Raw genomic sequence first — 26,677 nt, 5'->3', positions numbered from 1 at the left:
CATCTTTAGGTTCTTGGTTCTTTATTATCTTTGATTCTCTCTTGTCTCCTTTATAGGTTGGGAAGGAAAAAATGCTCAAGGTGAGGATTGTGAAGATTCATCCTTTGGAGAAAGTGGATGAAGAGGCCACTGAGAAGAAATCAGACGGTGCCTGTGATTCTCCCTCAAGTGACAAAGAGAATTCTAGCCAAATTGCTCAGGATCATCAGAAGAAGGAGCCAATTGTAAAAGAGGATGAAGGAAGGAGAGAGAGTATTAGTATGTATGATGCTAGCTTTCCTTAGTGAGTTATGCTACTCTGTTTATTTTATCCTCCATAAATCTTTTGAGTTCTAACAATTAAATTTGTAATTAAGTTTTATAGATAAATAGATACGTTTTTGTTCATTTATGATTCAGAAAACAATTAAAATATCCACTAAGGGAATCAAGATTTAAATCTCCCCACACAGTTAAGACCAGGGAGAAGTCTTACCTCTGGCTGCTTAGAAATCTGTGTGCACATACCTGCCTACTCAGGATGGGAAAGAGTTTGCTTTCCTTTTCTCCAAGTTGGACATCCGTAAGGATGCGTGGAAGGGGGGCGATTGGAATAGGAGGAGCTAATTCGAATCCATCCTTCTTTTCTTTTCTTTTCTTTTCTTTCTTTCTTTCTTTCTTTCTTTCTTTCTTTCTTTCTTTCTTTCGCTCTCTCTCTCTCTTTCCCTCCCTCTCTCTCTCTCTCTCTCTCTCTCTCTTTCTTTCTCTCTTTCTCTCTTTCTTGTATATTGGTTTATTTTTGAGAGGGAGAGAGAGCCCATGCGCACAAGCAGGGGAGGGGCAGAGAGAGAGGGAGGTACAGAATCAGAAGCAGGTTCCAGGCTCTGAGCTGTCAGTGCAGAGCCTGACGGGCTCAAACTCTTGAACCGTGAGATCATGATCTGAGCTGAAGTCAGACACTTAACCGACTGAGCCACCCAAGGGTCCCGCTCTTTTTTTTTTTTTCTTTTTTCATTTTGTAAGCCATTGCGGTGCTTTTAAGAGATTTCATTTTATCTGCATAAATTCAGGTCCCTCTCAGATAGGAATTGCCAGAATTGTGAAACTCTAAAAGTAAATTTTGGGGGCCTGGAGACCTTAACCATGATGTGTTGAAAGTTGAGAAACAGAGATGTTGTTCACCGGGGAGACTTTTAGTCTCTGAGTCCTTCTTCTTTTTTTTTTTTTTTTTAAATTTGTGTAAATAAGGAATTTATTTGGATCCCTTCTTTTTCCAAAAATAGGATTACTCAAGAGGGTTTGTGTATACTGATCCCCTCTCTGTGACTGTTAGAGGATCCAGTAATTTTACTTCATTATTTAACTGTCATAAAGTTCGAGTTAGAATGTTGCATTAGAATGTTCCACCGTCTGCCTTCTGTTTTGTGTCTCCAGATGTTTTGGATATGTGCAGATGGTTTTAGAGGGATGTCCTTACCTACTCCCAAGGCAGCTTCTGAGATTGTTGTGTAGCTGTCCCCCTCCCCCGCAGTTGTTGATACTTTAGTTTTGTTTTCCACTGTGTACTATGAATGCTAATGTCTGTGTTTTTCAGTTTTTCTCCTTTTTGATACTGGAGGTTTATAATATGTGTGTTTTTCACAGATCCTAAGATTTGAGGAGGATAAGTGTTTTGGTTAAGTGTTGGCTGTTAGGTCTTCTAACACTTCTTTTATTATAGAATCAAATCATTGGCTTACCAATGATGTGTTATAGTTGTTAGTTTTATACCTTAAGCATCATGTACCAGGAACTGCTGGTTTTAGGCTTTGGCTATTTTTTAGAGCCTGTGCCTTAGTTCAGGTTTTAATTATTGGGATATAATGTCATTTCTTGTATATTGTTACGCGTCGTAGGTGAGCTAAAGAATGTTACGGTGTACTCTGAATGTCTTCAGGGAAAAATTGATTAGAATTTTCATAGAAATATGATAGGCAAATTCCAGTATGAAAAATATGTTCTCATCATGTGACCTTGCCTTTTACTTTGTGGGGGGCGGAAATAATGTATTAGGGCAGGAACTTATCAGCTTTGTGTTCCTAACCTCTCTGGTAGCAATTTCTGTATTCTTCCTCCATCTTAGAAGGGAGTGGTCTTTCTTTCCAATTGGCCAAGATACTTGTTCTTTGAATTCCATTCCCTCCTAGTTTTTCAAGGAATAGGTAAACTTATTACTCTACTATAGAATGTTTTAAACCCTTTTTCTAATCATTCTTAACTTATAAATAAAGTCCCATTTTCTAAAAACAAAAACTATCCTCCCTTGATCCTGTTGTTCTGTTTCTGTCTTAATTCATTCAAGGTAAGATTCTTGAGAATGTTGTCTCTGCTTTCTGACCATGAGTTTATTCCTTACGCTGTTATGTATAAGTGTGACTTCTGCCTCTTTATTCCTAAAACTGTTCCTAATAAGGTTATAGGTGACCCCCTAATTGCAAAATTCACTGATTTCTTCTTTGTTTTTTTTACTTTTCTGTTCCATTTAACACTGTTGGTCACTCTCATATCTTTCAGCTTATTTAGTACTATAGTCTCTTAGGTTTCCCAACTACTTTTCTGTTTTATTTTTATTTTTAGTAATTTCTGCACCCAATATGGGACTTGAACTCATGACCCTGAGATCAAGAGTCACATACTTTTCCAACTGAACCAGCCAAGAACCCCTACTTTCCTGTTTTTTTTTTTTTTTAAACCTCCTTTTCTCATTAAATTATTTTTCATAGGAATTTTCTGCTCCCCCCCCCCCTTTTTTTTTTGGTGCAAAAAGGTGATTTTATTAAAGTACGGGGATAAAGCCTGTGGGCAGGAAGAGCTGCCTGCTGCCTTTTTTTTTTTTTTTAAGTTTATTTATTTATTTTGAGAGAGAGAGTGTACGCATGTGATTGGGAAATGGACCGAGAGAGAGAATGGGAGAGAGAATCCCAAGCAGGTTCTGTGCTATCAGTGAGGAGCCCAATATGGGGCTCAAACTCATGAACCATGAGATAGTGACCTGAGCCGAAAATAAGAGTTGGTCACTTGACCTACTGAGCCACCCAGGCACCCTTGCTGCCTTTTTATTTTTCTGCAGAAGTGTACTGTTACATTTCATTCCGTCCACAGTTTAAATTCTTAATCTGTATAAAGGCTGACGATTTCCAGGACCACATCAGTTTAACTCCTAAACTTTAGATCTAGTCTTCACATGCATGTCCCAAGCAGTTCAAATTTAACACCTGTAAAGCTGAATTAATCGTCTTGCTTATGTTGTCTTCCCAAGGCATGTCAACAAGAATCCTGCTAGTCTTTCAGCATTCTTTTACTCAGTTAATGACACTGTCGTCTCCTTGGTCCCTAAGGCAGAAAACTTGGAAGCCGTTAGCATTTCCCCATCTAGGTGGTTACCAAGTCTTGTATTCTAAATACCTCTTGACTCTTTTAGTCTCCATTCCAGTTACATTAATTCAGGTGTTTAGTATTGCATCTTGTGATTTCCCCATTCTTCAGTCTCACCTTGCCATTTTACTCATTTTCTAACTTCCAAAAGTGTTATTTTCTTTCTCAGTTTTTTTCAGACTAGTAATCTTTCAAAATTTATATCTAGTTAGTTAGACAAGAAATCCTTTGTTTCCCTAGTGCCCATGAGACAAATTCTAGTCTCTAAAGGGTATACAGTGTTAGGGCTCCTGGCTGCTGGCTCAGTTGGTAGAGCACGTGACTCTTGATCTTAGGGTCTCGAGTTCAAGCCCTACGCTGGACATTGGACATGGAGCCTACTTAAAAAAAAAAAAAAAAATTAATGGGGGTACCTGGGTGACTCAGTGGGTTAAGTGTTCAACTTCAGTTCAGGTAATGATCTCACAGTTTATGAGTTTGGGCCCCACATTGGGCTCTTTGCTGTCAGCGCAGAACCTGCTTCAGATCCTGTCTCCCTCTCTCTGTCCTTCCCCCGCTCACACTTTCCCTCTTTCAAAAATAAACATTTAAAAAATTTTTTAAAAAGGTGTACAGTGTTATTTATAATTTGGCTCCTACATATCTTTAGTCTGATGTTTTTACTATAGCCTAGATCATATTCACTCATTTTACGGCTTAAAGTCTCTGAACAAGTTCTAGTCGTTCTAGGCCTCTCCTTTGCCTGTCTTCCAGACCAAGTTTGAGTTGCTCCTCTCTGTTCTCATAGTACTTTTTTTGTCCCAATCTCTGTTACAGTATTTTGCCACATTATATTGTAAGTTTTATTTAAAAAAAATTTTTTTTTTTAATGTTTATTTATTTTCGAGACAGAGAGAGACAGAGCATGAATGGGGGAGGGTCAGAGAGAGGGAGACACAGAATGTGAAACAGGCTCCAGGCTCTGAGCTGTCAGCACAGAACCTGACGCGGGGCTTGAACTCACGGACCGCAAGATCATGACCTGAGTCAAAGTCGGACATTTAACCGACTGAGCCACCCAGGCGCCCCTATATTGTAAGTTTTGTAGACTCTCACAGACTTGATCTGCTTGAGGTAAGGACTTTATGATTCATCTTTGTGTCTCATCACTCAGTGCCTGGTGCAGAGTAGGTGTTCAATAAGATTATTAATAAATGAATGGATAAAGTTAAAGACGTATTTTTTTCACTAATTTTCTATTGATTTGACTAGATGACAGAGCACGTAGATCTCCACGAAAACTCCCTACTTCGTTAAAAAAAGGAGAAAGGAAATGGGCTCCGCCAAAATTTCTGCCTCACAAATATGATGTGAAATTACAAAATGAAGATAAGGTTAGTTGGCACTTTATATTAAACCTCTTAAATGTCAAAAATGCTATTTCAGAAAATACCATAGGGCCAGTTTTCTCGGAGAAAATGTGCTACAGAAAAATGTGAATGAATGTGTTTCTACGGTAAATTCTAGGCTTTTGTAGTCTTTGTAATTATGACCTTAAGTTAAATTGTATTTTTTTCCCCTAGGAGATAGCATACTGTTTTCTTTTAATAAGAATTATTAGGGTCTAAGAATAATTTGCATTTGAGTTTCAAACTCAATTTGAAAAATAAGAATCGGTTTGCAGCAGTTACGGACTTTCTCCAGGAAATAGCTCTTCCCAGTTAAAAATAAAGCAATTTGTAATAAACTCAGAAACCAAGTCAGTTCTCATCAGCACTTTTACAAGGTATCTGTGAAGCTAATAATCTAAAACAGTAAATACCCTTAAAATAACTTAGTGCTAAGTTTTATTGATTCTAAGGTTTGAATGTTTTTAATATGTCCAGAGTCAGGACATTGCTTAAATGAATTGGCAAGAATTGTTTTCTTAGTGGCATATAAAACACTGTGTTTTTTCATTGATAGTGTCTTAGAATCCATGAAATATGGCATATTAGTTTCAGGTACTTGTATACCTGTATGTGTAAAATCTTGTATTTAGAAAGAGACAAGATGGGCTGCTGGATATGGAAGATAACTGCGCATTTGTCTTCCTGTTCAACTGTTTATAGAAGAAACAGCTAGGGCCTGAGAAGTTGAAGAATTCTGTCAAGGTTCCTAATTTAGTAAATGAGCGTGGGAAGGAGTATAACCCAGTTCTTTTGGCTCTTCAGCGTGTTGGATTTTTTTTCCCACCTCAAAAAGTTGACAAGTCTTATTCTATTTTGACTCTTTTTTTTTTTTTGAAGATTTTAATTTTAAGTAATTTCTATACCCAAGTGGGGCTTGAACTTACAACCCTGAGATAAGAGTCGAATGCTCTTCTGACTGAGTCATCTAATCGCCCCCAGCACTTTGACTCCCATTTGTTTTATAGTTGATGTGAAGGCATTGCTAAATTGTTAGGATTTCTTTATATTTGAATATTGGATGTTAAATACAGTTTTTCACTAAGTTTCTTCACCTTCAGCAGGGTTGCTAATTAAAATATTATTACTAGGGAGTCTCATCCACTTCCCTGATTATCGTTTGTATTCTTACTGATGAGTGTGAAGAATGTAAATTGCTTTGTTTACGTGTAGTAAATAGAGGAAGATAGAATATACAAATAAGGGTAAAAGGTATTTCTAATCCTGTGCTCAGAGATGATATTTGGTGAATATAGATGTGGTTAGTGGTGGTTAGCTTGTTTGTTTTTTTTAGAACATTGAGTAGGGGTGAGGGGCAGAGGGAGAGAGAAAGAGAATCTTGAACAGCCTCCATGCTCAGCACAGAGCCCAACACGGGGCTCCATCCCACAACCCTGGGATCAGGACCTGAGCCACCCAGGTGCCCCAGCTTTTAAGTGACTTTTGAAAATAGGAGTCGGGGCATTGGCTGGCTCAGTTGGTAAAGTATGATACTTGATCTTGGGGTTATGAGTTTGAGTCCCATGTTGGGTATAGAGATTACCTAAAAATAAAATTTTAGGGGGAAAAAAGAGAGGATTCTATACATACTATTTTGTAACTTGCTTTTTTCATTTACTATATGGTAAACGTCTGTGATGTCATTAAATTTTTTTCCAAAACAGTATTTTCAGATTGTAGTGTGTATGATAGTCATCAGGGGGTTTTATTAAAAAAATCTAGATTCCCAGCCTCTACTGCCAGAGATTCTTCTCATTCAGTAAGTTTGGGGGCCAAGAATCTGCACCTTAGACGATTCTGATAAATTCGTCCTGATTAACATTTTCCCCCTATGGTTGTGTATATTATATGTAATATACATAATTATATGCGTGTATATATTATATGCATATAATGGTTGCATTCATTCATTGTATGGATGTATTCTAATTTAAAAAATGAATCCCTTACTGATGTACCTTTATGTAGTTTTCCCCTTTTTCCCCCCCTTCCTTTTATTAGCAGTTGACAGTCTGTTTATTTCTAAATTCTTAACAAGAGGAATTGCTGGTTCAGTGGGTATGCACATTTTTAGGTCTTTGATACATACAGATAAATTGCCTAGGGATGTGTTTAACATTCTGTCTCTGAAAATTATTTTTCTTTCATCTAGTTTATAGCCCTGTTTTATAGAGGGAATTATGATTTTTCTGGAAAGAACATAAATCTTTGTTCTCAGTGGTTAATTGCTTTTAACCCCAGTGGTAAGTTATTTATATTTGTTAACCTAGATCATCAGTAATGTGCCAGCAGACAGCTTGATTCGTACAGAACGCCCACCAAATAAGGAGATACTTCGATACTTTATACGGCATAACGCATTACGGGCTGGTACTGGTGAAAATGCACCATGGGTGGTAGAAGACGAATTGGTGAAGAAATATTCCCTGCCTAGCAAGTTCAGTGACTTTTTACTTGATCCATACAAGGTAAGGTCACTATTAATTTTTGAAGAGCAAGGTAGAACACTTAAACGAGTTCGTTTTCTTCAGTGGCTCCAGTTAGATTAGATTTTGAGCTCTTAACATCAGATAATGGATTCAGAAATTTTGACATCCATCTGTTTTATGTAGATGATGATGTGGGGTTGATATTGAAAATCTCTCCTAGATTGATTTATTTTTTACTATGGTTGATTAAAACACAGACACACAGACACACACACGGTTTTTTGCCTCAGATTCTTCTTGGAATGAGGTATGATATAAATAGGAAACAATTTTTTACAAATTAATTCCTAAGAATGAAAACTGATTTTGTATATCAGATAAGATAAACACATCAGCAGCCTTGAAAAAGACTTGGAATAGGTATTGGTTTGTATGGCAGATTAGTAGAAAACCTAGCATTTCCCTCTTGAAAATGTTTTTTTTTGTTTGTTTTTTGTTTTCTTTAATCAACTCGTTTGATCTTCCAAACAATTCTTATAATGTTGTGTCGGGTGTATGTGTATTTTATATACATATACACACATACATACCTACATACACATACACATAATCTTATTTTCCAGTTGCAGGAACTGAGGCTAGTCTAATTAAAACCAACAGAAACTAAAATGACAAAAGCCAAGACCTTGGCCTCAGATTTCTGATTGTCTTTTCTATCTCAGGGTTTCTCCAATAAGATTTTTTTTTTAATGTTTGTTTATTTTTGAGAGAGAATGTGCATGTGCATGCAAGCAGGGGAGAGAGAGAGGGGGTAGAGGATCTGAAAAAGGCTCTATGCTGACAGCAGAGAGCCCGATGTGAGGCTCAAACTCACAAGTTATGAGATCATGGCCTGAGCCGAAGTTGGATGCTCAAACCTACTGAGCCACCCAGGTGCCCCTCCAATAAGATTTTTTTTTTAATGTAAGTTTTGAGAGTATATATGTCTTTTGTTGGCAACTTCACTGATTTGCATACTGATATTTCACCTTTGTCTTTGGGCCAGGATAGGACTGGCAGAGGGCTACTGATCCATTTAAAACAGATTTTTCCCCTTCCTTTCAATTTTGAAAAATGAAGCACATCTTGAGGCATACAATTAAATTACTTCAATTATTTTAGACTGATTTTGCTGACAAAATTATATTGAGAAATAATTTTATTTCTCCAACCATAGTTTAATATTTAGCATGTTTTCTTATTCCAGACCGGCATGATCAAGCATTTTCTTCCTATGCTCTTTAAATTTTTATTATTTGCATAAAAAGGAAAATTAGAAATTAATTAATTGGCTTTTTCTAAATTTTTTTTTTTTTAACGTTTATTTATTTTTGAGACAGGGAGAGACAGAGCATGAATGGGGGAGGGTCAGAGAGAGAGGGAGACAGAGTCTGAAACAGGCTCCAGGCTCTGAGCTGTCAGCACAGAGCCCGACGCGGGGCTCGAACTCACAGACCGCGAGATCATGACCTGAGCTGAAGTCGGACGCTCAACCGACTGAGCCACCCAGGCGCCCCAATTGGCTTTTTCTAGATCAGTACTAAAGTTTTTTATTTACTGAGGGGAAGTTTTAATTCTTTGTCATTTCATTGCTATAGAGTTTTGGAATTCTGATAAGGCTTTCAGTGGCTATAACATAAGATTACTGTCATTACTGTATGAAAATCCTGTATAAAATCATCTCTGAATGAGTTTTTAGACCCTTGGATCATTTGAGTCCTTAAATATTTTCCTCTTGTTAAATCTTAACAGCTGTCTTTTATGTATTTTAGTTTAGTTTAAGTATGTGAATGACATGAAAGAAAGACTTAAAACGAAGAAGAAGAAAGACTAAGTATTATTTATGGGTAAAAGGTCTTTTGGGCTAATAAGAACAAAAAAGCCGATCCACACTTTCTGTGGATGCTTAACTCACTTTCTGTAGGAGCCAGAGACTAGAATTCCAGGAGTGTATGAATAAATCACCTATTCTCAAATTTTCTAATGAGGTCTTAAGATACTAACTTAATAGAACCTGGCTATAATTAAGATTGAGGTTAGGAATTGTAAGCTTGTTTAGAACAAAGTGCTGCCTGAAGTCAGTGATTATGCTTAGAGAAATTGAGACTCCTGTACAATACCATTCTACACAGTAATTCTTATCTCCCTGTACGATTTGACCTGCCGCTGATTTTGTCTCCTGAGTTTTGCATATAAGTTGTGTTTTTCCTATTTGTAGTTTTCTTAAGGAACTTATAGCATCTCAGCCAGGACAGAATACAGTAAAGACATAGATAAGTAGACCATAAAACAATGCTTTGGATTTTCTTTCTTCATCTAAAGGAGATTTTAAATAATGCCTTGAGGATTCACGTTGATCAGATCTATGATCTGCCTATTCCAAAGTCAATAGCTTGAAAAAATTGTTTTTCTCTCTTTGCCTTCTCTTTGGATTTTGTAGAACTTGATATTCTCCCAGGCTGCTGAATGTAGCTACTGTGGAGAGAGAGGAGACCTGGAGAGAGGAAGCAAGTTCTGAGCAGTAGTTTGAGGAAAGGACCAGCAGGGAGAGCTTAGGTGGGAAAGAGGAAAAAGTTATTTAGGGATATGGAATTTTGGAGTGTGAGCCGAATAGGGCCTATTGTGATAATGAGAGTGTGTTTGTGGTCTTACAAACTCTAGAACATAAAACCTGAATAGAAGAGCTATCTTACTCATTTTATGTTCTGTGATATTTAGTATAGGTATAATAGGTGTGTGGCTTGTGAAGTCATCTCTTTAAGAAGTACCATTCATTGAAAAAAAGTGCAGTGGACAGTTGAGTTTAGGGATAATGACTTGGGAGAGTGATTTATAAGGCATTTATTTGTGTGATCCCAGTCATCTAAGATGAAATCCGCTATCTTGGCTCATTGCCCTTTGGTAATAACATTGCAGCTCTAGTGTTTGTTACTCTTATTTTAGATTGGTATATCCTAGTAGGGAGGCTTTGGTTTAAGAAAAAAAATTTAATGTTTATATATTTATTTTTGAGAGCGAGGGAGAGCACAAGCCGGAGGGGCAGGGGCAGAGAGAGACAGAGGGAGACACAGAGTCCGAAGCAGGCTGCAGGCTTTGAGCTGTCAGCACAGAGCCCAACGGGGGGCTCAAACTCCTGAACTGCAAGATCATGATCTGAGCCAAAGTTGGATGCTTAACTCACTGAGCCACCCAGGTACCCCATAGTAGGGAAGCTTTTGGATCAATATATAATGGCTAAATGCTACTTTTTTTTTTTTTTTTTAACATTTATTTATCTATCTATCTATCTATCTATCTATTTATTTATTTATTTATTTGAGGGAGGGGGAGGGAGGGGGAGAGAGAGTGAGAGAGGGAGACACAGAATCCAAAGCAGGCTCCAGGCTCTGAGCTGTCAGCACGGAGCCCGATGCGGGACTCAAACTCACCAACTGTGAGATCATGACCTGAGCCGAAGTTGGACTTTTAACTGACTGAACCACCCAGGTGCCCTGACAAGGCTATTTTCTAACATAAGTATAGTACAGGTATCAAAATCAGGAAATTAGCATTGAAACAATACTGTTATCTGCAGTTCTTACACATGTTTTGAAATTTGTCCCAATATTGTCTTCTTAGCTAAATTTTGTTTTTGTTTTCACAGGCTCCAGTGTAGTATCATGTATTATGTTTCCTGGTTTTGTGACTTGTTAGGAGACTGAGGTCTCCTCTGATCTGGAGCAGTCTCTCAGCTTTTCTTTGTCTTTCAGAAACTTTTGACATTTTATAAGGATACAGGCCAGTTATTTTTATATGATGCTTCTTCTCAATTCAGGGTTATTTCCATATAATTACATTCAGGTTATGGGTTTTTGGTGGAGATACCACAAAATTGATGTTGTGTGCCTCTTAGAGTGAATTATATCAAAAGGCACCTGATGTAATTTAATTTTGTCTCATTACTTAATGACATTATATATTTTTAAAGATGTTTCTTATCTCTCCTAATTAATGTTTCAAGTAAATGTTCAGGGTTTTGATGTTTTTCTTTAAATTTGCCTTTGGAATCTTCTGTTTGAGTTAGAGACTAGAGCAGAAGCACTTTAAAAATAAGTTAACTTTAGAAGTACTTAAGACTATTTTATGGTAACCTATTTTGCACATTTCCTGATAAAGACATCTAGAGATTGAGGCGAGCCCATTGTGTGAGTGTTACCTTGAAACTCCTACCACAGCTCCTGGGGTGAATGTAGAGAGAAGTAAATGTTAGAATACAGATTGCTGGAGTTTTCCAGTGCAGGGCTCTTGGCCACTTACTATCAAGTTAAATTTAGCATCAGAGTGAGCTGCTATAAATAAAGTTTCTTCATTTTTATCTTATTTAATAGATTTTCTTATTTGGGGTGGTGGTTTGTTTCACTTGACAGGGAGCAGGTATAGAATTGTATACACTTTTTCTTAAAGGCTTTCACATTGTGAGACATTCATCAGTATTGCGTTCCTGTTTAGCACTTAGAAAGGGCCTTGCCTAAAACCTGTAATTCTGCTATTCTGGGTGTCCATTCTTTTCTCCCTCTCTGTGCACTATTCTGGTAGATTACTTATGCTGAATGGGGGATAGGGAGACCCTTAGCACATAAGTGGTTTTATACTTTTTCAGATCCCCCTGAGTCCAGCCATGCCGGCTCCCATGTGGCTGTGACTGCCCAGCATGCCCTATGCTGAGATGATCCAGTTACTGAAGGACTGCTCACGCGGGGAGCCGGCCTGTTGGGAGGGGGTTGGGTGAGTTAATTTCTTTCATTTTTAAGAAAAAAAATTATATGGTGTGATTTGGCCAAAAAACACACCTTATAAATAAAAATAAATGGGTTGCTGGACCCTCTCATGGCTAAGCCATCCCAGCTCTTACATCAATTCTGCATAGTATAATGCTTCTAAATAGAAGAAATTTAAAGAACCTTATGAACATTTGAGTGACTTTTTAAATAGAAAATTAATCAGTAAATTAAGAAGTGGCCAAATTATAATAGGCCCTGTTAAATGATACCTATTTGAAATGGTAAAAATGAAACATAGTCTCACGCTAGTCTCCTTTTTAGTGATAAATTTCATTTTAGAATGACTTTAAATATAGCCTGTTATCCTGAGCATTAGAAAAAGTATCCATCTGTTATGTCTATACTCTGAAGATTTTCCAAGGCTGGTTGAAGAGGATGGTTAACTTGTCTTTAGTTAACACATTTGTCTTTAGTTCCTGCCAGAGTAGTTTTGGGCCTTAGTCTATGATTTGTAGGGTGGGCTTTGGAGTATTGGTACTATTACTGTCCAAGCGGAGAGTGGAGTCTCACATAAGCTATCTTTGCTCACTCTTGTTAACATTTTGAAATCTAGTTCTGGGGAACTAGGACTGGGAAATTCTGCTTCTGGCGAAAATATCCCCTGAGTTACAGATAGATATTGTTTATGTTCTATAAACTATGAAACCTCTTTGTCAGCTGATATGGAGGATGATAATTGGGGAACAAAACTTATAGTTTTAGTTAGGCAACAAAAACAGCCCGCTAGAGGAACAATAATCTGTAATTGCCTGTTGTCCGTAAAAGGCAAAAGTTGGAGACTTGGGGCGCCTGGCTGGCTCAGTTGGTGGAGTGTGCGACTTTTGATCTTGGGGTTGTGAGTTTAAACCCATGTTGGGTGTAGAGATTACTTAAAAAAATAAAATCCTTGAAGCTGGGGACTTAATCAAAAGGAGGATGTTAGGTGTAGTCCACTCATTCATTGCAGACCATATTTCTCCTACTTGTGCTGCCTTGGTTCTGTGAGTTTGTTTCTCTGGTGATTAGATCCATAATGTTTAAATCTTACCTGGTGTTGCAGTACAGCTTATTAAATTTTACCGTACCTGTTTACTCCTGACAAGAACATGGGTGTTCTTTCCTATCATCTCTGGGGTGTACTCCTCGTAGCACTTCCTTCTCGCCTTTTTAAAGGAGCTCATCATTTCACGTTCCATAGTGTTTAGCTGCTTCCTCACCTGCAGTCTCCTCTCCTGTGGGCCTGTCTTACCAGCTGCCTCCAGGCTGCTGTCTATATGCAGCTTCTGTCAAGTTCGTCCTTCCCACTCAGAAACTTTGAGTTAGGCTCAGGTCTCTGAGTGCCCTCTGTGCTCAGTTGCTTTTTGGTAACAGAAATCAAATATTCTAAAGATTTTCTAATCTTTCTCCTAGTCACTAGAATTTTTTTGAAAGTGGCTCTTTTACTTTGCTTGGTTATTATTTCATTTAGTTTACGGTTTAGCTGCCAAGCTTTTTTCTTTGTAATTACATTCTTTAAAGTTTGAAAATCAGGGCGTCTGGGTGGCTCAGTCGGTTAAGCGTCCAACTGCAGCTCAGGTCATGATTTCACGGTTCGTGAGTTTGGGCCCCACTCAGGCTCTGTGCTGACAGCTCAGAGCCTGGAGCCTGCTTCGGATTCTGTGTCTACCTCTCTGTCTGCCCCTCCCCCGCTCATGCTCGGTCTCTCTCACTCTCAAAAATGAATAAATGTTAAAAAAAAAATTTAAAGTTTGAAAATCCACAGCTTTTTTTTTTTTTTTTTTTTTTTAAATCCACTGTTAAACAGAAACCATGGTATTATGACAAGTTGACTGGGTTCTAACCTATTAACTAATTCTCTGTGAAGGGGATATGGTGGTTTGAGGAGATAGGAGATAGATATGTGTCCAGGGGAGAGGGAAGTGAATGGACTAAAGGAATATGTTAAATCGATAAGGAATATATTAAGGGTGGTATTCAGGATGCATTTGAGGTACCTGGTTCTGAATTTAAAGTGAGACCACACACTGCGTTTGTATCTTTAATTCCATGCCTGTGTAAGCTGAACATGTATGGGCCGGGGAAGTAGGTGTAGTAGAGCAGAGAGGCCAGGGAACCAGAGTTTCGTGCAAGATTGATTATAGCAACTGACCGGAATTTAATGTGGGTAAGAAGAACAAGGAAGCGAGTGTGCAGAAAGTTTGGTAGAACTAATGGATTTAAGGTCCTGGCAGGGATTAAAGGATTGCAGAGTTGGGCTACTAGAGGGAGTGAATTTGAAGGACATGAGGGGATTGTACGAGGTTGAGAATATAGAGGGCTTATAGTTAGTAATGTATTCATGGGAATGAGTTCTCGATGTGTGGCGACAGGACAGAGTGGAGTGTGAGGAACCAGGGGCGGGAGGGCTCCCTGTTTATGAGCACTGATTTTTGTTGTGGTATTGTAAGTAAGAAAATCTGCTTCTGCATTTAGACAAAAATACTTAAATTTTTCTACTTAAAAGCATAGAATGTTCCTAGTGGGAACAGAGGTTTAAAGGATAAGAAATCCAGAGTAATACTTTATTAACTCTTTAGATGTTGCCATTATCTAAATCAGGTATCCTCGGTCTGGGATCCACAGATGGATTCTGAAATAGAATGTAGAATTATCATATGTTGCTTCTGGGGAAAGGGCTCACAGATGTCATTAAAATATCTAAGAATTGCTAGCACCATATATAAACAGAACACATATAGCTACATAGCAAAAATGTTTAAGAGTATAGATTTTTAAGTCTGGCTATCAGTTTTGTATTGATAGGGCCAAAACATCAACTAACATTCATGTCTTTGTTTAGGGACATGGTGTCTTTGAACAGAAATGAATATGTATCTTTACCTGGATAGCTAGGGAAGAGGGCCTTTATGATGCTTAAGTGTTGCTTCTTTAAATTAGTTTTTAAAATTAATTTTGCTCCTGTTCTTGAATTCTAGTACATGACTCTCAACCCTTCTACTAAGAGGAAGAATACTGGATCCCCAGATAGGAAGCCTTCAAAAAAATCCAAGACAGACAACTCTTCTCTGAGCTCACCACTAAATCCCAAGTTATGGTGTCACGTACATTTGAAGAAATCCTTGAATGGCTCACCACTCAAAGTGAAGAACTCAAAGAATTCCAAGTCTCCAGAAGAACATCTGGAAGAAGTGATGAAGATGATGTCACCCAACAAGCTACACGCCAACTTTCACATTCCTAAGAAAGGCCCACCTGCCAAGAAATCAGGGAAGCATAGTGACAAACCTTTGAAAGTGAAGGGTAGAAGCAAAGGCATCCTTAATGGACAGAAATCCACAGGTAATTCCAAATCTCCTAAAAAGGGCTTGAAGACTCCTAAAACCAAAATGAAGCAGATGACTTTGTTGGATATGGCCAAAGGCACTCAGAAGATGACCCGAGCCCCACGGAATTCTGGGGGTACACCCAGGTCTTCTAGTAAACCCCATAAACATCTGCCTCCTGCTGCCCTACACCTTATTGCCTACTACAAAGAAAACAAAGACAGGGAGGACAAGAAGAGTGCCCTGTCCTGTGTTATCTCCAAAACAGCTCGTCTGCTCTCCAGTGAAGATAGAGCTCGTCTCCCAGAAGAGCTGCGAAGTATTGTTCAAAAACGCTTTGAGCTTCTAGAACATAAAAAGCGGTGGGCCTCTATGTCTGAAGAGCAGCGCAAAGAATATTTGAAAAAGAAACGAGAGGAGCTGAAAGAAAAGTTGAAGGAGAAAGCCAAGGAGAGGAGAGAGAAAGAAATGCTTGAGAAACTAGAAAAGCAGAAGAGGTACGAGGACCAAGAGTTAACTGGCAAAAGCCTTCCGGCGTTTAGGTTGGTGGATACCCCCGAAGGGCTGCCCAACACACTGTTTGGGGACGTGGCCATGGTGGTGGAGTTCCTGAGCTGTTACTCTGGGCTCCTCTTACCAGATGCTCAGTATCCTATTACTGCTGTGTCCCTCATGGAAGCCTTGAGTGCAGAAAAAGGTGGCTTTTTATATCTGAATAGAGTGTTGGTCATCCTCTTACAGACCTTATTGCAAGATGAAATAGCAGAAGACTATGGTGAATTGGGAATGAAGCTGTCAGAAATCCCTCTGACCCTACATTCTGTCTCGGAGCTGGTGCGGCTCTGCTTGCGCAAATCTGACGTTCAGGAAGAAAGCGAGGGCTCAGACACGGACGACAATAAAGATTCAGCACCATTTGAGGATAATGAAGTACAAGATGAGTTCCTAGAGAAGCTGGAGACCTCGGAGTTTTTTGAACTGACGTCAGAAGAGAAGCTCCAGATCTTGACGGCCCTCTGCCACCGCATCCTCATGACGTACTCGGTGCAAGACCACATGGAAACCAGACAGCAGATGTCTGCAGAGTTGTGGAAAGAGCGGCTTGCTGTACTGAAGGAGGAGAATGATAAGAAGAGAGCAGAGAAACAGAAAAGGAAAGAAATGGAAGCCAGAAACAAGGAAAATGGAAAAGAGGAGAATGGGCTGGGCAAAACTGATAGGAAAAAAGAGGTTGTGAAGTTTGAACCCCAGGTAGATGTGGGAGCTGAAGACATGATTAGCGCGGTGAAGAGCAGGCGGCTGCTCGCCATCCAGGCCAAGAAGGAGCGGGAGATCCAGGAGAGAGAAATGAAAGGTAAAGAAAGCCTTGTGTTGGGAGCAGAAGGGAAACCCTTTAGAAGGTAGTAGAAGGAAGGAAATTGCCAGGGTACAGTCTCTCTCTGTCACAGTTGTTCGGTTATTTCTGTATGCAGTAACCCAGACCCCACTTAGGCAATATTCTGGCAGGCGTGTTCATCCTGGCATTCTGCAGTGAGGGATGGTTTGAGATTAATGTGACATTGGCATCTTTTCTGGATTTAGTAAAGGACCAAAATCACAAATGGCCATAGTGGAAATAACCTATAACTTGGGAATCGCTGGCCTGGTTTCAGACCTTACCTCTGACTTAGCTGTATTCCCTTTGGGCAAGTTACTTATTCATGCCTCAGTTCCCTTAACATGCTTGTTAAGATTGTTACAACAATTGAATGGCAGGGTCTTTGAAGCCCTCAGCACAGTTGCCAACTCAGGTATTAATCTTTCCCTTGTTAAGGTTTAAGAATGTAAAAATTTGGGACTTTGATAACTCTGTCAAACCTGAACATTTTTTTTAATGTTCAGTATTTTGAGAGAGAGAGAGAGAGCACCCATGCTTGTGAGCAGGGGTGGGGTAGAGGGGGGAGGGAAACAGAGGAACTGAAGCAGGCTCTGCACCGACAGCAGTGAGCCCATTGTGGGGCTTGAACTCACGAACCATGAAATCATGATCTGAGCCAAAGTCAGATGCTAAGCTGACTGAGCCACCCAGGCACACTTGAACATTTTTGTAAACAGCTTTATTAAATAGTTCACATACCATACAACTTGTCCATTAAGTGAATAACTCATAGTTGTTTTTTTTAATGTGTTAAATTTTTTTTATTAATGTTTTCTTTTATTTTTGAGAAAGATACAGATTGCCAGCAGGGAGGGGTAGGGGCAGAGAGAGAGGGGACACAGAATCTGAAGCAGGCACCAGCCGGACATGGGGCTCGAACTCCTGAACCACGAGATCATGACCTGAGCTGAGTCGGATGTTTAACCGACTGAGCCACCCAGGCGTCCTGAGTGTTTTTTTAATAAACTTGAAAGTTTATCTTGAGAGAGAGAGAGTGCGAGTAGGGGAGGGTCAGAGAGAGGAGGAGAGAGAGAATCCCAAACAGTCTCTGCATTGTCAGCACAGAGCCCGACGTGGGGCTGAAACTCACAAACTGAGATCATGACCTGAGCTGAAACCAAGAGTCGGACACTTAACCAACTGAACCACCCTGGCACCCCCTCCCCCTTATATGTGTAACTTTCATCATAATTTTAGAACATACTCATCTCAGAAAGAAACCCTATACTCTTTAGCTATCATCACCCTGTCCATCCAGACTTACCTTTTCTGACATATATAAATGAAATCCTATAATGAATGCATGGTCTTTTATGTCTGGTTTCTTTCACTCAGCATAATGTTGTCAGGGTTCATCCATGTTGTGGTAGTTATCAGTTTTCATTTCTTTTATGGCTGAATGATACTCCGTTGTTTGGATATACCACATTTTGTTTATCCATTCATTAGTTGATGGATGTTTGATTTGTTTCCACCTTTTGGCTACTATGAAGACTGCTATAAGCATTGGTATATAAGTTCTTGTGTGGACGTTGTCGTTTCTCTTAGGTATATATCAGAATTGAATTGCTGGGTCATATGTTCGCTATCCTCAACTATTTGGAGGAACTGCTAGACATTTTCCAAAGTGGGTGCACAATTTTACATACAGATGTACCTGTAGTGTACGAGAATTCTAATTTTTCTGCATCAACAACACTTGTTATTAAATGACTCCTTGATTCTAGTGGTTGTGAATTAGTATGTCACTGTGGTTTTGATATGCGTTTCCTTGATGACTAATGATATCAGGCATCTCCATATGTGCCTCTTGGTCATTTGTGTTTCTTTGCAGGAATATTCCAATCTTTTGTCCGTTTTCAAATTGGGTTGTCTTTTTATTATTAAATTGTAAGAGATCTTTTTTTTTTTTTTTTTTAATTTTTTTTTTTTTTCAACGTTTTTTATTTATTTTTTTGGGACAGAGAGAGACAGAGCATGAACGGGGGAGGGGCAGAGAGAGAGGGAGACACAGAATCAGAAACAGGCTCCAGGCTCCGAGCCATCAGCCCAGAGCCTTGACGCGGGGCTCGAACTCACGGACCGCGAGATCGTGACCTGGCTGAAGTCGGACGCTTAACCGACTGCGCCACCCAGGCGCCCATGAGATCTTTATATTTTCTAGATATAAATCCCTTATCAGATCTATTATCTGCAGATATTTTCACCCAGCTTTTGTGTTGTCTTTTTACTTTCTTGATAGTATCCTTTGAAGCCCAAATTTTAAGTTTGAAAGTCCAATTTATCTATTTTTTCTTTGGTTGTTCTTAGTTTTAGTGTCATATCTAAGAATCTGTTGCCAAATCCAAGGTCTTTAACTCTTACATTTAGGTCTTTGGTTCATTCTGAGTTAATTTTTGTATATGGTATGAGGGTAGGGACCCAACCTTATTCTTTTGCATGTGGTGTAATATCATTTATTCAAATGACTGCTCTTTCCCCACTGAATGATTTTGATACCCTTGTCAAAAATCATTTGACTGTGGAACACCTTGGTGGTTCAGTTGGCTACAGCATCCAACTCTTGATTTTGGCTCAGTTCATGATCTCACTGTTTGTGAGTTCAAGCTCCGGGTTGGCTCTGTGCTGACAGTGTGGAGCCTGCTTGGGATTCTAATTCTCTCTGCCCTCCCTCACTCTTGCTCTCGCTTGTGCTCTCTCAAAATAAATGAATAAACTTAAAAAAAAACCACATCATTTGACTATAGACACGTTGTTTTTATTTCCGGACTCTCAGTTCTGTTGTATTGATCTGTCTGTCCTTAGCACCAGTACCACGGTGTCTAAATTCTTGTTGCTTTGTAATAAGTTCTGTCTAGATTCTTGTTGCTTCGTAATAAGTTCGGAATTGGAGAAGTGTGAATTTTCTAATTTGTTCTTTTTCAAGATCGTTTTATATGTTCTGGGTCCCTTATTCCACCTAGAATCAGTTACTTTCTGCAAAGAAAGCTAGGATTCTGATAGAGATTGTGTTGAATCTACAGATCAGTTCCTTTAAAAAAAAATTTTTTTTACATTTATTTTTGAGAGAGGGACAGAGCACAAGTGGGGGAGGGGCAGAGAGAGAAGGAGACACAGAATTGGAAGCAGGCTCCAGGCTCTGAGCTGTCAGCACAGAGCCCGATGCGGGGCTCGAACTCAAAAACCGCAAGATCATGACCTGAGCTGAAGTCGCTCAACCAACTGAGCCACCCAGGCACCCTTATCAGTTCCTTTTTTTTTTTTTTTTTTTTTTAAATTTTTTTAACATTTATTTATTTTTGAGACAGAGAGAGACAGAGCATGAACGGGGGAGGGGCAGAGAGAGAGGGAGACACAGAATCGGAAGCAGGCTCCAGGCTCCGAGCCATCAGCCCAGAGCCTGACGCGGGGCTCGAACTCACGGACTGTGAGATCGTGACCTGAGCCGAAGTTGGACGCTCAACCAACTGAGCCACCCAGGCACCCCTCAGTTCCTTTTTTAAAAAAATGTTTTCTTTCTGGGGTGCCTGGGTGGCTCAGTCGGTTGAGTGACCGACTTCGGGTCAGGTCACGATCTCGTGGTTTGTGAGTTCGAGCCCCGCGTCGGGCTCTGTGCTGACAGCTCAGAGCCTGGAGCCTGCTTCGGATTCTGTGTCTCCCTCTCTCTCTGCCCCTCCCCCACTCATGCTCTGTCTCTCTCTCAGAAATAAATAAACGTTAAAAAAACAAATTTTTAAAAATGTTTTATTTTTGAGAGAGAATACAAGCAGGGAAGGAGCAGGGTGGGGGGGGGGCATGCAGAGGATTGAAGCAGACTCTGCACTGACAGCAGCGAGCCCAGTGCAGGACACAAACTCCTGAACTGTGAGATTGTGACCTGAGCTGAAGCCTGACGCTCAACTGACTGTAGATAGGTCCCTGTAGATAGGTCAGTTTTGAGTATTGCTCTCTTAATGATATTTTGTCTTCTGATCCATGAACATCAGATGCTTTCTTTATTTAGATCATTACTTTCTTTCAACAAATATTTTGTAGTTTTCAAAGTATACCTTTTGTACTTTGTTAAATTTATTCCTAAATTTTGACACCCAAGGGTTCCGGTTTGCCATCCCTCATTCTGTATTTGTATCTCCCTTCTTATAACATCATGAGAACCTTAGTGTATCCATCAATATCAGTGTATACTTATTTGCTCAGTCTTATGATGTACACAAAATAAGTTTCATAGTTGCTGTTACCCACAGTAAACCTGCTATGTTTATTGGGGTTTTTTGATTTTTAAGCTATTTTGATCGCTGTTACAGTATCACCAACCTTAGGAAAGTTTCCAGCTTGTGAAACGAAGATGGTAAAAACCATTTATTTGTCAAAGTTGGATACTAAGAATTAGATACATAGAAATAACTTCAGTAGTTCTTTCATGTATATGTAATACTTCTTTTAAAACAGATTTTAAGGGCTCCTGACTGGCTCAGTCGGTTAAGCATCTGATTCTTGATTTCAGCTCAGGTCATGATCTCACATTTTGTGAGTTTGAGCCCCACATTGGGCTCTGTGCTGGCAGCACAGATTCTGCTTGGGATTCTTCCTTTCTCTCTGCCTTTCCTCTGCTTGTGCTCTGTCAAAATAAGTAAATAAAGAAAACCTAAAAAAAAAAACCCAAAAACAGGTTTTAGTTTATACTAAGTAAGGCCGCTGGAATGTTTTTACATATATATACACACACACATATATGTGTATATATATATATACATGTATAGATACACACATTGCATTTATATGTGTGTACTTTCCAGTTTTAAAGTTATATATATAGTCATTGTGTATATGTATGTAATATTATATATGTAATAATTGTATATATATAACTATTATATACATGTATGTATACGTGTGTGTGTGTATATATATATGTATATGTATATGTGTATATATATATATATATATATATATATATATATATATACACACACACGTATATATATGTAATCACACTTTAGCTGTGTTTCACCAGAAATGTAATGATTTCTTCTTGAGTTTTCTTTTTAATGGTTTTTTAAGTTAAAAAAAAATTTTTAATTTTTGAGAGAGACAGAGTGTGAACAGGGGAGGGACAGAGAAAGAGGGAGACACAGAATCTAAACCAGGCTCCAGGCTCTGAGCTGTCAGCACAGAGCCCAACATGGAGCTCGAACTAATGAACCATGAAATCATGACCTGAGCTGAAGTTGGATGCTTAACTGACTGAGCTACCCATGCACCCCCCTCTTTTTTTAAGTTTATTTATTTTGAGAGAGGTAGAGCCTGGGCAATTGAGGGAGGGGCAGAGAGAGAGGGAAGGAGAATCCCAAGCAGGCTCAGCACTGTCAGCATGGAGCCCAATGCTGGGCTAGAACTCACCAACCATGAGATAATGATCTGAGCTAAAATCAAAAGTCATGAGGTGCCTGGGTGGCTCAGTAGGTTAAGTGTCCCGACTTTGGCTGAGGTCATGAGCTCATGGTCCACGATTTCAAGCCCCAAGTCAGGCTCTGTGCTGACAGCTCAGAGCCTGGAGCCTGCTTCAGATTCTGTGTCTCCCTCTCTCTGCCCCTCCCTCATTCACGTGCTCGCTCTCTCTCTCTCTCTCTCAAAAATAAGCATTAAAAAAAAAGTCGGATGCTTAAACCGCCACCCTGGCGCCCCTCTTCTTGGGTTTTTGAAGTGTTTCTTTCTGTGTGTTATATTTATCTTAACACAGGACAGAGGAAAGGCAGTTGATATTTATTTATGTATGTATGTATGTATGTATGTATGTATGGCACTCTTAATTGATGTAGAGAAATAAGGGACAAAGCCTGTTAATATTTTGCCAAGGCCAGTACTTGAATTAGAATTCAGGTCTTTCAGTGTCTCCTTCAGTTCTATAGCCTCTGAAACTAAATTTGGTCTTCTTTTTATGACTCGCCCTGAGTTTTTTGTTTATTTGTGGCCATAGGAGAAAGAACTTGTATTGTGATGAAGCCATTACTGTTTTTATCATTACCTTTGTACTTATATTTACTGTAATCCTTGTTGCAAACATAGTTCCATTTAGGAGAGCAAACTTTGTTAAAGGTAACAAGTATCATGTTGGTTTTAAATAACTGAGATTTGTCTTGTTTAAAGTAACGCCTGTAGATTGATGTGTTTTCCAGATTCTTATCATACTGTAGAGGCTGTCATTATTAGAAGATCGGTGTTACAAATTCTGGCCTTGTAAATAGCAGCACTGTATACTTACTGTTTCAAAATTTGTGACAGTTATAGAAAAACTAAAAAGACAAGATTACTGAGCTGCTTTTGTTGTTGAGAGAAATTTCTGGGTGGATGAATGATCGGGAATAAATTGAGTAAAACTTCTTTTTTTTCATCTGTAACAGTAGTAACTTGCTGAATAACCAACCCCCGAATGGTATTCAGTATGCAGTGATGATTATTATCCACAAGTGCTTGCCTGCCCGCCCTTGATTTCTCAGTTCTTTTTGCTTGTCACCAAGGCTAATAAGCTGAATAATAATCAGCTTCCTCAGTACCAAAATATGTTTTCAAAATAACTATTCTGGTTTTATTCATTCTCATAATTTTGAGGATCAATTAATTCCCTTTAGGGACTGTTTTAATGTTCCATTTTAAATTATTAATAGAATTAATCTAATTTGATTATTAAAATTAGTAAGAAGTTAGATTTTGAAGAGAAAAGATTTTGCATTGAGTCGGTGGTTGCGGTATCATGAGAATTCAAAGGACATAGGGCAACCAGCCTTATAGCACATCATTTCTTATAACAGATCAGAATCAGGAGAAGGAAACTAATAAGGTTTGATGGAAAATCGACTTTATACTTTCTACTCTGTATTCTACTTAATTTGTAAGGATGGAATTTATTAGGGGAAAAAATCTAGTTGATTCTTTTTATCTGTAACAGTGAAACTAGAACGTGAAGCTGAAGAAGAACGAATACGAAAGCACAAAGCAGCTGCCGAGAAGGCTTTCCAGGAAGGAATTGCCAAGGCAAAGCTGGTCATGCGCAGGACTCCTATTGGTACAGATCGAAACCATAACAGGTAAGTTACTAAACTTAATTTTTGTTATCTTCTAGAGCTGTTATATTGTTCCTAGTTATGAAACTGCCTAAAGTACCAAGAATAGACAGGCTTCCCTATTTATGGATGTCAGAAACAATTGCTCTTCACACATTTATTGAATATTTTCTGTGCCACATGCTAGTTACAAAGTTAAGTAAGACATGACCCTGTTCTTGAAGATACTACAAATGTGAAACTTAAATTATTGTGATTTGCGAAATGTAATTCAAATAGAGTTTATTAAAAATAGCGATACATTTTGCATGTGTACATTGTGTGGAACCTAAACAGAAATATTAGAAGTTATAAAAATTACAGCTGTGAATCTCAAATTTCAAAAATGTTGGTATTCTGTGCCTTACTTTATCATTTGTATCTATCTGAATTCTCAGTGATATTGTGTGATCATCTCCACTAACAGTCATGCTCATAATCTGTCGTTATCTTATTAATATATGGTTGTGATTTATAGGTACTGGCTCTTCTCAGATGAAGTTCCAGGATTGTTCATTGAAAAAGGCTGGGTACATGACAGCATCGACTACCGATTCAATCACCGCAAAGACCGTGCGGACTCTCCTGATGAGGATTACTGTCCCCGAAGTATGTATATATCTACCAGTTCTTTTACCTTGCTTGGGTAGGGTCATTAATAAGGACTGTATTTTCTCTGTCACTTTTTCCATTTGAAAGAATTCTTTATTGTCTTCTTAGGTAGATGTATTTGAGTGGGATGGGAGAATGTGAAATGCACGGAAGAAGGAAGGAAACTAACATATGATTACCAATTTTGTTCCAGGTATAGTGTGAAAAGAGCTTGAATATTAGGATATTTGGGTATTAGATTTTATACAAGTAGTCTTCAAACTTTGTTCCTTAAAAGTCTCTTTGTAGGAACCTTAATGGCTGGAATTGAGGTGAAGGGGCTAAGAAGGCAGTTACACATCTTCCAAAACTTATTTATTCAGTATTTATAGAGCATCTTGTGTGTGCCAACCAACTTTTCATGTTTTGCTACAAGATAGCAAACAAGACAGATAAGGTCCTGAATGTCATTTAACTAAAATTCTAGTGAGGGGAAACAGCAAATAACTAAAAATAAGTGACGGAGAAAGGGTCATAAAGGGATACTGATGTTCATTTTCTTGATCTGGGTTCTAGTTACACGGGTCTATTCAGTTTGTAAAATAAATACAGAGGGGCACTTTTTTTCTTGAGGTATATATTGAATATATATTATATATAACAACATTTACATATATAATATGTATAATATTTCAAGAAAGAAATTAAAAGAAAAAATTTTTAATGAAAGAAACCAAATGGTGAGGTTAAGTCAGGATTTCTCAACCTTACTGACATTTTGGGTGAGATAATTCTTTGTAGTTGGGGGTCATTCCTGTGTATTGTAGGATATTTAGCAGCATCCCTGGCCTCCGTGGACTAGATGCAATAGTGACAGCCAAATATGTCCCTAGACATTGCCACATGGCTTCTGGGAGGCAGCCTGGCTCCCAATTGAGAACCCCTGGGTTAAATGATCTGCAAGCTTCCTTCTAGCTCTACTTTCTACGACCTGATGCAAATTACTTCTCAAATATTAGATCATTATATTTCTTGGAGAGATTTTTGTAAAATGCAGTTTTCCTTCATTTTAGAGAAACTCTTAACCCAAACTTAAAACTCAAAATTGTTAAAGAAATTAATATATAGCTCAGAGTTTCACAGGTATTTTCATATTGCGCATTGTATTAAGTGTTAGATTGTAGTACTTAGTAGAAAGATCTAGTTTTAGTAAACTTTGTAAATACCCACATGAGGGCAGTTGTATGTGAGAGCAGTAAATGTGAAGTCCGGATCTTCAGATCTGGGGGGAGAGTTTCCAGCAGGAGGAGAGACTGATTTTATGATGTTCAAAAGCTTAATGGCTGTCTTTAGAAATCAGGTTTCCGTAGTTCTAGCTCTCAAGAGAGGATGGACATCAGTCCCTTCACTTCCAGCGCATCCTGGCGGATGTTGTTGCTTCATGTTCCCTCATTCAGGCATGGCAAGGTCACTTCAGAGTCACTTGACTCAAGACTACAGGGTCATGTGTTCTATTGCAGGGAAAGTGCCCGCAGGGTAAAGAGGGCAGAATGGGAGCAAGGGACAGGAGCCATGAGAGTATTAGTACAGGTTTCACCTTGGCTTAAGATCTGTCTGTATTCATGTCCTAATGGTAGATAGGAGCTGGTTTACAAAAAAGTTAATCATGTTTGACATTTGAAGCCTCCAGGGGTAAGTTTATGGTTTTATATGTTTCAGTTGTCTCTACTTCACTACAGATGTACAAGAAGTAAATTGTTTGATAGTTATTCAGTGCTCCCATTCCATTCTAAGTTGCCACACTCTGAACCTTGGACTGTGCAGCTGTTCAGCTGCATAGAGAGCAATTATCTCAGATGATGTGCTGTACATAAGGTGTTTAAGAGAAACTAGCACCTGCTGTACATTGGCTATATTCAATACGCAGCATCTGTGTTATTAGTTGTTGGCCTTGGCACTGTGTCCCACTGAGGTTTGAAAGTAGGAATTGGGTATTTACTATATTCAACCAAATGTCTTCATTTTTTTTAGGTAAGAAAGCAAACCTAGGCAAAAACGTAAGCATGAACGTACAACCTGGCCCATCAGCAGAAGTTGCTGTGGAGACCACCATACCCAAACAAGGACAGAATCTATGGTAATGTGAGCATTTGTCTGGT

The 26,677-nt window shown here is 38.8% G+C and overlaps 1 protein-coding gene across 1 annotated transcript in view; it reads left to right on the top strand.

Annotated features, from left to right (window-relative positions):
- The window catches only part of BAZ1B (bromodomain adjacent to zinc finger domain 1B), a 72,750-nt gene that overhangs the window by 21,951 nt on the left and 24,122 nt on the right, over positions 1–26,677 (top strand). The window contains exons 4-10 of the mRNA XM_042921057.1: positions 57–258; positions 4,645–4,766; positions 7,091–7,288; positions 15,063–16,764; positions 23,774–23,912; positions 24,406–24,536; positions 26,550–26,655. Of these exons, the coding sequence (XP_042776991.1) occupies positions 57–258; positions 4,645–4,766; positions 7,091–7,288; positions 15,063–16,764; positions 23,774–23,912; positions 24,406–24,536; positions 26,550–26,655 (2,600 nt within the window). The remainder of the gene's footprint in view (positions 1–56; positions 259–4,644; positions 4,767–7,090; positions 7,289–15,062; positions 16,765–23,773; positions 23,913–24,405; positions 24,537–26,549; positions 26,656–26,677) is intronic.

The sequence above is a fragment of the Panthera leo genome, chromosome E3, assembly GCF_018350215.1.
Source record: "Panthera leo isolate Ple1 chromosome E3, P.leo_Ple1_pat1.1, whole genome shotgun sequence".
Classification (NCBI taxonomy): Eukaryota; Metazoa; Chordata; class Mammalia; order Carnivora; family Felidae; genus Panthera; species Panthera leo.
Note: the sequence above shows the minus strand (reverse complement) of the source record. Positions and strands in the feature narration are given on the sequence as shown.